The sequence below is a fragment of the Pyricularia pennisetigena genome, chromosome 5 (assembly GCF_004337985.1).
Source record: "Pyricularia pennisetigena strain Br36 chromosome 5, whole genome shotgun sequence".
Classification (NCBI taxonomy): domain Eukaryota; kingdom Fungi; phylum Ascomycota; class Sordariomycetes; order Magnaporthales; family Pyriculariaceae; genus Pyricularia; species Pyricularia pennisetigena.
The window spans coordinates 3,237,489-3,249,111 of NC_043743.1; the positions used below are offsets into that span (position 1 = coordinate 3,237,489).

Sequence of the window (11,623 nt, forward strand, 5' to 3'; positions counted from 1 at the left end):
TCATCTCAACCTCTGGATTGGACGGGTATTCCAACGTCTTAGTTAAAGCTTCGGATATTACATACCCATATTACTCCCGCAGATTCGCTTGAACCACAAACAGAAAAAAAAAAAAAAACTTTACCTAAGTAATTCCTTAGTGATAAGTATGCTACGTCGTGCTGTGGTACGACACGCCACCTGGGTTGTACCTGAGTTTGGCGCTTGAAAAAAGCTTTCTCATGACCCGAGTTTTTTTTTCATCGGTTATCCCGGCCGGGACAGAAAAAGCCGTCCTGTTCGCCGCCGGCCAACTTTTTTATTTTTTATTTTTATTTTTCCCCCTTCGCCTCTCTCTTATTTGTACTGCGTATTCCTCAACATGCCAATCCCGACTTGAAGACCCAAGCTACTTGAAACCACCGTAATCCGCGATGGTTTCCCGCTCAAAAGACGCTAGAAAAGCAATTTTGAACGTTCTGTCTAAATGATCAGCATTGTTGTCCAAGCTAGTTAGATTAGATGTGTTTAAACCCTTGACAAAAAAAAAAGCCCTTTACTTATTCATCGCCCCAAACCTTTTTTTTTTTTTTTTTTTTTTTTTTTTTTTTTTTTTGGGTGGGAAACATTTCCCCATTGCGTCACATCCTCGCCATGGCTGAGGTCAACGATACGACTGCGCTGGCAAAGGCGACAGCGAAAACCAGTCACAAAGATGCCGCTCAAACAGCAATCAGGTCCGACGAGAGCGCCAGCGAGCCGGCTGACAAGCGCGACTCTGCCTCGGGGCGGCAGGTCTCGGTGTCTACGGATGATGGTGGCGTGCTGGAGATGGGAGAGGAGGAGTGGAGGGCGGCGGAGAAGAGCCTGGTGCGCAAGCTCGACATGCTGTTGATGCCCACGCTGTGGATCCTCTTCATCTTCAACTACCTCGACCGTAAAAACATCTCACAGGCCAAGCTCAGCACGTTTGAGAAGGACCTAGGCCTGGTGGGGAACGAGTTCAACGTTGCCGTGTCCATCCTCAACGTTGGCTACATGCTGATGCAGTTGCCGTCGTAAGTAGTACCACTCATGTTATACTTGTCCGACCCCGGGCAGGAAACAACAGATCATCAAAGCAAAAGGACGGCTGATCTCAAACAAAAAACAAAACAAAACAAAGAAACATGCTCCTGACCCTCGCCCGGCCCTCCCTCTACCTCCCCTTCTGGACCTCTCTCTGGTCCATTGTGTCAGCCGCAACCGCCAGCGCAAAGTCCTTTGGCCACCTGGTGGCCATCCGCTTCATCCTCGGCTTCGTCGAGGCCCCCTTCTCGCCGGGCGCAATGTACCTGCTCGCGTGCTGGTACCCGCGCCGCGAGCTGGCCCTGCGCATGTCCATCTTCATGACCGGCCTGCCGGTCGCCACCGCCTTCGCAGGTCTCATCGGCGCCGGGGTGCTGGGCCGGCTCGAGGGCGCCAGGGGCATCGCCGGCTGGCAGTGGCTGTTCATCATCGAGGGCGTGGGCAGCTTCGCCTTTGGGCTGGCAGCGATCGCCCTGCTGCCCGACTTTCCGGACCAGAAGAGGCGGAGGTGGTCCCTCGCGCGCTGCCTCATCACCGAGCGCGAGCGCCGCGTCGCCGAGGAGCGGATCCGTCGCGATCGCGTTTCCCTGCCCGTCACGGGCGAGAATGGTGTTTTCCACGGCTTGAAGCTCGCCGTGCTTGATGTTCGGACGTGGATCTTTGTATGTTGCACGACCAAAGACGGGGATTGCACCGGCACATGTAAAGAAACAGCCATGCTAACGCTAAAAAAAAAACCCCCAAAAAAAACCCCCAGGTCCTAATGGTAACAGCCAACCACGCCGCCTACGGCTTCCTCAACTTCTTCCCGACCATCGTCAAGGGCTTCAAGCTCGGCGGGCAGACCGAGACGCTCCTGCTGACGGCGCCACCGTACCTGGTGTCGGCCCTCGTCGTCCTGTACGTCGGGATATCGTCCGACAAGAGGAACGAGCGCGGCCAGCACGTGGCCATCCCGCAGATCATCGCCTGCGTGGGCTTCATCATCACGGCAGCGACGCAGAACGGCCCGACGCGGTACGCGGCCGCGTTCCTGTACATCTCGGGCAGCTTTGCGAGCCTGGCGCCGCTGTTTTCGTGGGCGAGCTCGACGCTCGGCGAGACGCCACAGGAGCGGGCGTGCGCGCTCGCCATCGTCAACCTCATCGGCCAGCTCGGCAACATCGTGAGCCCTTATTTCTTCCCGCCCGAAGATGGTCCGAGGTTTTTGATGGCCAACATGCTCATGATGATGTGCTCGGCCATCGTCGTCGTGGCGAGCGCCGTCATGAAGGTCATGCTGAAGCGCGCCAACGCCGAGCTCCTGAGGAACAACCCCGAGGCTGTGGTTTATACTCTGTAAAACGCTCGGGAAGAAAAGTCCGCTGGGATGGGCCAGTTGGTCAACGACTGGGGTTGTTCACCGTCGTCCAAGGGTCCAAGGGATGGATAACTTTTGAGAGTGAGAACAATGCATGATATGTAGGTCTTGCAGCTTAGAATTTAAAGCGCCTTTGTCGGTTGACTCAATACCAAACGTCTATATATATCCCAAGACACAAGACATATTTAGGATAAAATATGAAATCAAGGTAGACAGACCATGAACCGTGAGAACCGCACGAGTACGTCATCATTCCAACGCAAGGTATACACAAAACAAAGCCCATCCTACTTCTTCTCCTCGTCGCCAACGGCAACAAGCCGCCCGACGACGAGGTACTTGCTCTCGAACCTCTCCTCCCAGTCCCTGAGGGCATCCATCTCGTCCGGGCCCAGGTCGTCCAGCTTGTCGAGTGGGCCGTTGAGGTCGAGGGTCAGCATGCTCTCGTCGAAGCTGTGATTGGCCAGGCCGCGGCTGGCGTCCCTGCCCGCAAAGTTCTCGTACGGCCCGCCGGGCCCATAAAAGTTGCGGCCGGCCGTCACGTCAAAGACGCGGCCGCGCACGGCCAGGTAGACGGGCTTGCCGTCCTTGCCGTCGTAATGGATCAGCGTCTGCGGCGTAAAGGTCCGGAAAACCGTGGCAGGTGCCTCTCGGGGCATGGCGGGCGGCGGGGTGGGGCGGAAGATGGTGTAGAGCGTGTAGGCGACCACGGCAAGGAGGATGATGTTGAGAGGGGTGAAGAAGCTGGCTCTGCAAGAAGGGTGTGATAGCCGAAGTTAGTACAAGGCACAAGACGGAGACTTGGGAGTCAAACGGGGAAGCGTACTCGGCGGGTGGCTGCTCTGCAAGCTTCTTGGCCTCTTGGGCTACTCGCTGCTCAACGTAATCCATGGTGATGGCTGAGTGGCTTGAAGCGATGATTGGTGATGCAATCGGCGGGGTCAACCGGATGCTGAACGGTCAAGTGCTTCTTGAGGGGGTGTCTTTGTCGAGTATAAATAGGTCCCGTTAAGCTACGGTCGGAATTGCCGGTGAATAAATGGGCCGCAATTGCGATGGGTCAGACCTGAAGAAGGCTCCGGAAGGTCGTGCTGCTCTCGGAGTCGGGTTGTTCGATCGGATTTCGACTGCGTGGGTGGGTAAAGTGATTCGTCCGACTTGGATGGCGAAGGGAAGAGCCGGGTGGGGTGCAAGCTGTCAGGAAACCCCACTGACAATGGCCAAAGTTCCCCACTTTGCTCAAAGCTTACAGACACCCGGTGGGTCGGATGATTTTTTTTTTTTTTTTTTTTTTTTTTTTTTTTTTTTTTTTTAAAAAAAAAGAAAAAAAAGAAAAACAAAAGGATACAGAAAAATGTTGCGGGCCATATTTACCGAAGTCACTGGCATTAGCCATTGACGGGAGCTTTCTATCTAAATAAATACCCAGCCCTAGTCGCTTAGATATTATGCTATAGTCTTGATCTTAGCAAAACAAAACATCGCGACATTTTCCCGCTCAAAACGCAATCCTTTGCGCCAGTCATCTTCACGGGGACGGAGGCGTTACACCAACCCGATGGCAGCGACTCCTCGCCAGAGGTCGTCGGGCTCACAGAGGCCCAGCGCCAGCGTGTCAGTACACTGCGTAAAGATGCCTACATGAATGATATTTGCCAAAATAAATGCATGCCACCAACGGCTTTTCGCCAAAAGCAGATCCGAAGCTCAGCCAATGGCCCAAAGGGACCACCTCGTAGGATAGGCAGGCCGCTCAAGACGCCAGAGCAGCGAGCGGCTGACAAGACCGCCAGGCAGGCTGCCAAATCTGTTGAGTTGGCCAGATTGGCAGAGAAATCGTTGGGGAGCAGTCGCAGGCCGAACGTCAAGACGGTGCATCCACTCAGCGAAGCCCAACTCCCGCCAACGGCAACGTCCGGTGCTCGCTTCGATACTCCGGATTTGTCGGTCGTGGCCCGGCATGCTCGGGATTTATTTCCACCCAGGGGTCGTCCGCTAATCGGAGCTTACTGTCCCTCTAACTGCAGAGTAACAACAAAAGCAAAGAGGCTTGCCTAATCCCATGATGATTTGATTATTAAGAGAGCCTGCCGCCACAGACTGCCATCGCTGCCCCGATTCTCCCTGAACCTTCTCAGACCATCACACTGGCAATACAAACGCAATCACCAATATCTGTCCCGTCACATCCTGCTTCCTCCATTACGAACGCCTCTCCTCAATCTCTCATGCAATCAACGAAGACCTCGGGCTCAGTATCTATTACGTCGTCTCCGGCACAAGAAACCAATGATCCAGCCATCGTACCTCCAACGGCAGCTCCGGGTTCAGCCATAAGAGGTTCCGTCGGCAATGAGACTGCAGTAGGGTTTGCATTGCCGTTTTTCCAGGCACAACCAAGCACATGGCCACCGCCACCGCAGCGGGAAAATTTCTTCATCTTCTGGTGTGAAATAGCTATCTTCTTTCGCCGAGCGCAACCTCCAACCGCCCTGGTAGACTTGTACTCTACACGAAACCTTGCACTCAGCACTGCTGCCGCGTCATTCGACAGTAGCTTCTCAATGGCAAGCGCGGGATCCCTCAGCCCAACCAGTGGGTGAAAGAGAAGAGTCCTGGTGGAAGAGGGCGACCCTGGAATACATTGGCCATCTTCCTAGCTCACTTGTCGCCTCGTTGGCTGCAATTTTCCAACCTACCAGGACTGACTTGAGTTGATGTGCATCATGCACTTGAGTTCGAACGGGGAGGCCTGGCTGAGGTTGACCTCATTATCAGCTGCCTGGATCTTTGCAAGATCTACAGCTCTACCCGTCATTGAAACCCTGCCATATGACACACGCCAAGCTTTGGGGGTTCTCTGATCATGATGGCGCTTCTGAAGTATTAAAAATTTCCATTCGGGTACACTGACTTGGCCACGATGACTGTTGGAAAATTGTGCTTCTGACAGCGTACCCCGTGCCTGATTGTTTAGCAGATCGCCCAGACGTCCTGAATTCTTCTAGCTCCGTAGGTTTAGCATCTCTTCGATTATTTGTCTGTTTGCATACAAGCAATGTCGACGAAGCAAAGCGCCTTCAGGATCAGGGTGATTATTGGTCACAACCAACAATGCGGCACGCGAAGGATACACAAGCCACGCTGACTTGGCGGGGTAGTGACATCACTAGACAGAGCTGTCTAACACTCTTGTTTCGCCCAGGGCACATCGTGAATGTGTCGCACCTGCATATTCCCCCTTGTCGCTGGTCACGGCAAGCAAACCTGCTTTTTGGCAAGTTCTCCCGTGGACTTGTTGTGGTGGTTGCACTATCGAGCGCCGGCGTGCATTAAAACTCAGCTTCTGGCCTCTTGCGTTTGTCAACTTGGCCCTGCAGAATCCCACACAACTACAGACCTGTCTCCAAATTAATCTCCAACACGTAATAACACCTAATTTCACAAACCAAAACTGATCTGTCCGACGACGCAGGCCAACACAGCCAACATGGACTTCCTCAAGAGCGTCACCGGCGACAACAAGGACGCCGCCCAGAAGCCTCAAACCGAGCAGCACCAGCAGACAACCAACTCCGGAGCTGGCGGCGGCGGTTTCATGGACAAGCTCAGCGGATTCACGGGGGGCGAACAGAAGCCGACGACTGAAGCCCAAGAGTCGTCTTCGGGCGGCTTCATGGACAAGCTGAACAGCATGGCGGGCGGTGGCAGGGAGAGTGAGAAGAACGAGGATGCCCTCGACAAGGGTAGGTCTGTTCTTTAAACACGAGTCGCTGTCGCTGTTTTTGTTCTTTTGTCTATTCGGTTTCGAGGCAACTTGGTCGCGTCGCGAGTCTAGAAATTGCAAACTAATGGAAAAATTTCGTCGCGCATTTTCAGGTATTGATTGGGTTCAGGAGAACGTCCTGGGCCAAGGACAGCAGAGTAACGAGAGTGCAATCGAGCAGGCCAAGGACAAGCAGATTGCTGGCTTCATCAGGGACCAGTACAAGAACACCACCGGATCCGACTTTCCAATCAAGGATAAGGAGACCTGAGCGGCTTTTCTTTTCACTAATACTGTCTGGCGGCCTTAGTTATGGTTCTGTCCGCGGAATTAGGGGGTGCATATGCATCGAGTGGCTGATGGCAGATGTTGACGTGAGCATTGTAATTTTTTTGGGGGGGAAATGAAGGAGGCGTCTTTTGTAGTCAAAGCATTATCATCGCGTGGATCGGCCTATAAGATGCTGATCTGAAATGTCGTTTGGATCTGCGAAAGCGCAAACGAAAGTGTGCGAGTAAGAAATTGTTCGGTAGCCGTGTATGGTAAGCTCATTACCCTACCTAGATGGATTGAGTAAACAACTTTCTCACAACGTACTCGACGCCAATATCGAGATTTCGAAGCCGTTGTGAATGTCTGTCCAGGCAATATGACCAACTCGGAACATTCTGTATCTCAATCTTAAATGGATTAACTGCCAGACCTAGAGTCTAATCTGTGGATATGACATCGCCAAGGGGCTTGGGAGATGCAAATCCCTCGGTTCAAGCTTCCTTGACAACTCTGGGTCTGACAGGGGGACGGTGACATGAATCCATAGGAAAGTCGACAACGTTGAGGTCAAACACGGCATGCGGGGTGGTTTTGGAATCCCGCCAAGTCCAGTTTCCCTACATGCTTGCCACAAATTTAAAATATGATTTGCCCAAAAAAGTGGTGGAGTGGAATCCACACTCGCTACTGCGTATTCGCCTAGGCAAGTTAGTTGCAAAATCGTCCAATGGTGTGGATGCAGGCGACACACCTTGAAACACCATGATTGTTAAACTGGAGTTGGGGACAAAACAAAGTGACTGCATAGCATCACCTGCTTACATCCAGGCTATATCATTTGAGAACAAGACGCTATGGCAGCTGGACTTTAGACCTAGTTCAAAGAAGCTTCAACACGACCAGCTGCTGGTCTTTTTTTTATGGCAGTTTCTCTATGGATTAACTGCAGGCACAGGAATTACTTGGTAGGTATCGCCGGTTCGGTTGGACAGTTTTATGTTGCTTCGCGGTTAGCGGCAAAGAGGGCCCAATTTCGTTTGGGCATCGCCTCTTCGTTACCCCCACTTTAAAAGCCCCCGACCCGTGAAAGACTGGTGGGGACGTGTTTGAACCTTGTCCGAATTCGGCATCATCACAGGGACCGGAGACGACATCACGCCCACCATGAAGTACCTACTACGGCTGTACCGAATATTTTTTTCATACTTGCCAAAATGGCTTTTGAAACCGTCCCAGTCGTCCAATTTTGGCTCATGCATAACCTTACCTTCATTCTTAATCAGGTCAAGCTTTTCTGCAAAGGTACAAAGTAGTATTGCTCTGAGGGCTCCAAATTGTTCACCTTCACGATAGGGCACTACCTTGGCCTCCACTCTCTGGGTCGTGGATGAGTTACATGAAATCAGATACTAGGGCGTAGATATAGCAACGCCCTTTACTTGGATAGGAGGACGAGGGTGCAAAGAAAACAAGGAAGAAGGAGGGAACAGAGTGAAGGGTTGGCTGTTTTCTTGCGAGACTGGACCTTTCATGTGGACTGTTTGCTCAGCTTGAGATGTCATCACAGAGAATGGCTCGTTTAAAGGTTGGACTTCCAGCGTCTTTTTCCAGTTGAGATTGACTAAAGACAGTTTTTTTTAGGAGTAATCGGAAAGATATCCGAGGCCCATGGTGTGTTGTACTGTTTCCATCTATGTGTGTGTGTGTGTCTGTGTGTCAAGGAACGAGGGAGGGTTGGAACAGCATAGCTAACAACCATTACCCAAAGCCAAAACTGGTCCCTCACTCCCCAAACATTTTCTGGTTTTATGATCAGGTAATCAATCATTAAATGTCTACCCAGACCAGCAAGAATAAAAAGCGATCTCAAAGGTCATATGGGCCATATCGCTGTCGCAGCCGTGGTCACAGCATCCTTGCCAGGGGGTGGGACCCTTTTGTCACTAGCAGGTATCATATGTCCAAAAACGGTAGCATCTCCATAAGTGGACGCCTTTTGGGATTTCGCAAATGGACACGGTAAGGTAGCACTAAAACCTCGTCCTTCCCGTGGGGGGTTTCTTGGCTTTTCTTCTCTTTCCTTTCTTACAGTTTGTACTAGTTACAACCTACCATCAACCTCTCATTGCATTGTCCCTTTTCCTGTATCGTGCGGCAGGCCGTAGACATTTTCGTGTGTTCTGTGTATAGTATCGGATACCTCTATCCTCTTGCCAATCCTTCTTTTTGTTCCTTTTCCCCATTGATTCAAGGGCGGGCGGGTTAAATTTTCTCATTCTCTTCTTTTCTGTGTTTTCTTTTTTTTTTTTTTTTATCTTTTGAGTAATTTACTCTCCACCCCAAGACACACAAAAGCCAGCATGATGGAACCAACAAAGGAAAAGCACGAATATGCCAACGTCGATGAGCACGACGATTGTTGCTCGAGCACAGAGGTGGAGGACTCCCTGATGGGAATGGATGAGGAGAAGCAATACAGATGCCGAGACCACATTGGCTCCCCGAGGAGACCAAGGTCGCTCGCATCCAAGCTTCTCGCGCCCTTCAAGTCCGGCAGGTGGCTGATCGACACGGGGCTGCTACTTGTCATTATCTTTCTGCTGGTAAAGGACAAGCGGAAGGATGTGGAAAACCCGTGGCAATTCGGAGGTGATATAACTGGTGTCAGCCCGAGATGTATGTTTGATCCAAATTTTCCCCGGTTTGGAAACTTGTTGGTGTGGGAAAAGACTCCAACTAACAGCTCATACTTGCCCCCCATTTCCAGTCTCATCACAGATTCAGACGTTCCACGTCAACCAGTCCTTTGCACCATCCAACACATCCGAGTTCTTCACGGACGAGGTATTGCAGCGGTGGAACTCACTGATGCCCCGGGGCATGGGTTTCCAGTGGGTTAACGACACGCACAAGTACCACGACCTCCCGACGCCAATCCTCTGGGACGAAGGCAAGACCGTCTTCACCACCTCGGTGACGCACAACCTCCACTGCCTGGTAAGTTCTCTTCCGACATTTTTTTTCTTTTTCTTTCGTGTATTCCCCAGCTACGTCGTGTGTCAAGTTGCAGTTTTGATTAATGCGTGACAAACCCCAAAACAGTTCGCCATCGTGCAGACCTATTCTGGCCTCAAGTCGGGCCACGAGCTGCCCGACGACCACCACTGGCACATGATCCACTGCTTCGACTACATGAGGCAGGCCATCATGTGCTCGGCCGACATGGCCCTGGAGGGCCTCGAGACCACATTCCCCGACCACAATGGCGGGTCCGATGGTTGGGATTCGAAGCACGTCTGCAAGGACTGGGGCCAGGTCAAGGACTACCTCGAGAGCGTGCGGGCCTATGACGATAAGCTTATTTACTAGGCTGCCGTTGATGCTTTTCTCCAGGATTTGATTTGAGGAAATAGAGAGGGGTTTAAAAAAAAAAAAAAAAAGAAACCTGAAAACCCATGTTGCTCTGGTAGCTTTTTTCGATAATAATACCACCCACGCGAGATGTTCAATTACTGCACGCCCAAAATGTTTGGGGTTGAGCTTCTCCGCCGTGGTTCGCGATTGCGCTCTTAGCGGTCGATTGGTTGTCGAACGGGGTTGTCTCAATTGTCAGTGGGGTTCGCAGGTGACGGTCGATCCCGTTTCCCAACCTGACTCGACCAACCAATTAATGTGATTCATGATCAAGCTCCATTCCCCGTCGGCAGGCGATTGTATCCACTGAGAGTTTAAACTCCAAAGCAACATGTTGTTGTCCGTGTCCCATCAACCCTGCATCAAATCAGGACAACAAACAACGTCCACTGTACAACACGGTACTCGAAGTTGAGCGTGAATCCTGGCCGGAAATTTTGCAGCTCGCATTGAACCGTTCGCACCAATGCATGTAACACCTCGCGTACAGATTTCTTGGGAGCGCTGGATTATATACCTCGGTTGATGTTAATCTCGTCTTGGAATTGCAGATTGACCAATGCCGAGCCAGCCAGCCAGGGCCAGAAAAGAAGACTACCGATTTCGTAATGATCTGCGCAGGTTTTCTTCGCCTCCACTATGAAGTCAACGATGCACCATTTCGGTAGGTGTCACGCAGGACAAATTGATTCCTGGGCCAATCACCTCGCCTTTAAGGACCAAGCAATCACGGCTTCCCCAGAATCCCTCAAAGCTTGGGCGACACTGTGCAGAGTGGAATGCAATCATTAATGGTACCAGTTTAAACCCTGCGCAAGGATTCGTTCCCGTGTCCATCTCTTCTTCTTCCCCTCTCTTTTTGGAAAACTGGCATAAACAAAAACAAAATCTCGGAACTACCGGAAAATACCATCATCATATATAAGTATCATCATTAATTTGATCTCTCTGTAAGCCATCTTGCAACAGCAGTTTACGTTGTAAATACAACTGTCTGATCTTCTCGGCTCTCAAGATTCCGTCTTCGCACCCGTAAACATAATGGTCCAGACACGATCCGCCTCATCGACCACGGTGCCGCGCCTGTCGCCCCCGCCTCCCTCGCCAACAAAGCGACGAGTCTCGAACCGCAGCGCCTCGACCACACCTGCGCCCACCTCGGCTCCTGCTGCGGCAGCGGAGGTGACACAGCCGTCGACAAGCCTCCGCGGCGGCTACAGCAGCGGCAACAGCATCAGCACCAGAACCACCCCTACCATCCTCTCGCACACGCCCTCCACCCTGGCCCTCGCATGGCTCGCCATCTCCCTGCCTCTGGTCGCCTGGGACACGGGGTACATCATGCTGCGGCCGCACAGCATGCCGGGCGGGACGTGGCACTCGCCGATATGGAAGCCGTACGCACTGTACGGGCGCGTCGACTACGTCTACGGTCGCGAGCGCTGGGAGTCCAACGACGGCTTCTGCGGCGCCCAGGGCACCATGAACATTGTCGAGTCGCTCATGTACCTGGCGTACCTGTGGATCTGGCACAGCAACAAGACGGCGGCGGGCGCTAGCGGCAGTGGCGCGGCTAGTGCCAGGGGTGCTGTCACTGGCAGGTCGGCGGGCCTGGCCATGCTCATCATGTTTTCGGCCTGCGTTATGACGGTCAGCAAGACGGTGCTGTACTGGCTCAACGAGAGCTGGTCAGGATTCCACGGTATCGGACACAACACACTGAGGGACTTGATTGTGCTGTGGATTATTCCAAAGTAGGT

General features: G+C 52.3%; 6 protein-coding genes across 6 annotated transcripts in view; 5 read left to right on the top strand and 1 right to left on the bottom strand.

The window, feature by feature from the left end:
• Positions 1-633: 633 nt before the first annotated feature.
• PpBr36_08881 (uncharacterized protein) lies at positions 634-2,389 on the top strand (the record flags this gene model as incomplete). Its single annotated transcript, XM_029896006.1, has 3 exons — positions 634-1,037; positions 1,145-1,709; positions 1,805-2,389. 3 exons carry the CDS (start codon positions 634-636, stop codon positions 2,387-2,389), a joined length of 1,554 nt encoding a protein of 517 aa, XP_029747466.1.
• Positions 2,390-2,697: 308 nt separating this feature from the next.
• On the bottom strand, positions 2,698-3,301 carry PpBr36_08882 (uncharacterized protein; the record flags this gene model as incomplete). The annotated part of the gene is made up of 2 exons (XM_029896007.1): positions 2,698-3,160; positions 3,225-3,301. The coding sequence occupies 2 exons, from the start codon at positions 3,299-3,301 to the stop codon at positions 2,698-2,700; spliced, it is 540 nt and encodes a 179-aa protein (XP_029747401.1).
• Positions 3,302-3,934: 633 nt separating this feature from the next.
• PpBr36_08883 (uncharacterized protein) lies at positions 3,935-5,013 on the top strand (the record flags this gene model as incomplete). Its single annotated transcript, XM_029896008.1, has 2 exons — positions 3,935-4,400; positions 4,493-5,013. Coding segments are annotated over 2 exons (987 nt in total), but the record flags the coding sequence as incomplete, so codon positions are not given.
• An 887-nt stretch (positions 5,014-5,900) lies between these two features.
• Positions 5,901-6,447, top strand: PpBr36_08884 (uncharacterized protein; the record flags this gene model as incomplete). Its single annotated transcript, XM_029896009.1, has 2 exons — positions 5,901-6,156; positions 6,290-6,447. The coding sequence occupies 2 exons, from the start codon at positions 5,901-5,903 to the stop codon at positions 6,445-6,447; spliced, it is 414 nt and encodes a 137-aa protein (XP_029747464.1).
• A 2,362-nt stretch (positions 6,448-8,809) lies between these two features.
• PpBr36_08885 (uncharacterized protein) lies at positions 8,810-9,818 on the top strand (the record flags this gene model as incomplete). The annotated part of the gene is made up of 3 exons (XM_029896010.1): positions 8,810-9,125; positions 9,217-9,446; positions 9,552-9,818. 3 exons carry the CDS (start codon positions 8,810-8,812, stop codon positions 9,816-9,818), a joined length of 813 nt encoding a protein of 270 aa, XP_029747400.1.
• Positions 9,819-10,904: 1,086 nt separating this feature from the next.
• The window catches only part of PpBr36_08886 (uncharacterized protein), a gene marked incomplete at both ends in the record, with an annotated part of 959 nt that continues 240 nt past the window's right edge, over positions 10,905-11,623 (top strand). The window contains one exon of the mRNA XM_029896011.1: positions 10,905-11,617. Within this exon, the coding sequence (XP_029747463.1) occupies positions 10,905-11,617 (713 nt within the window). The remainder of the gene's footprint in view (positions 11,618-11,623) is intronic.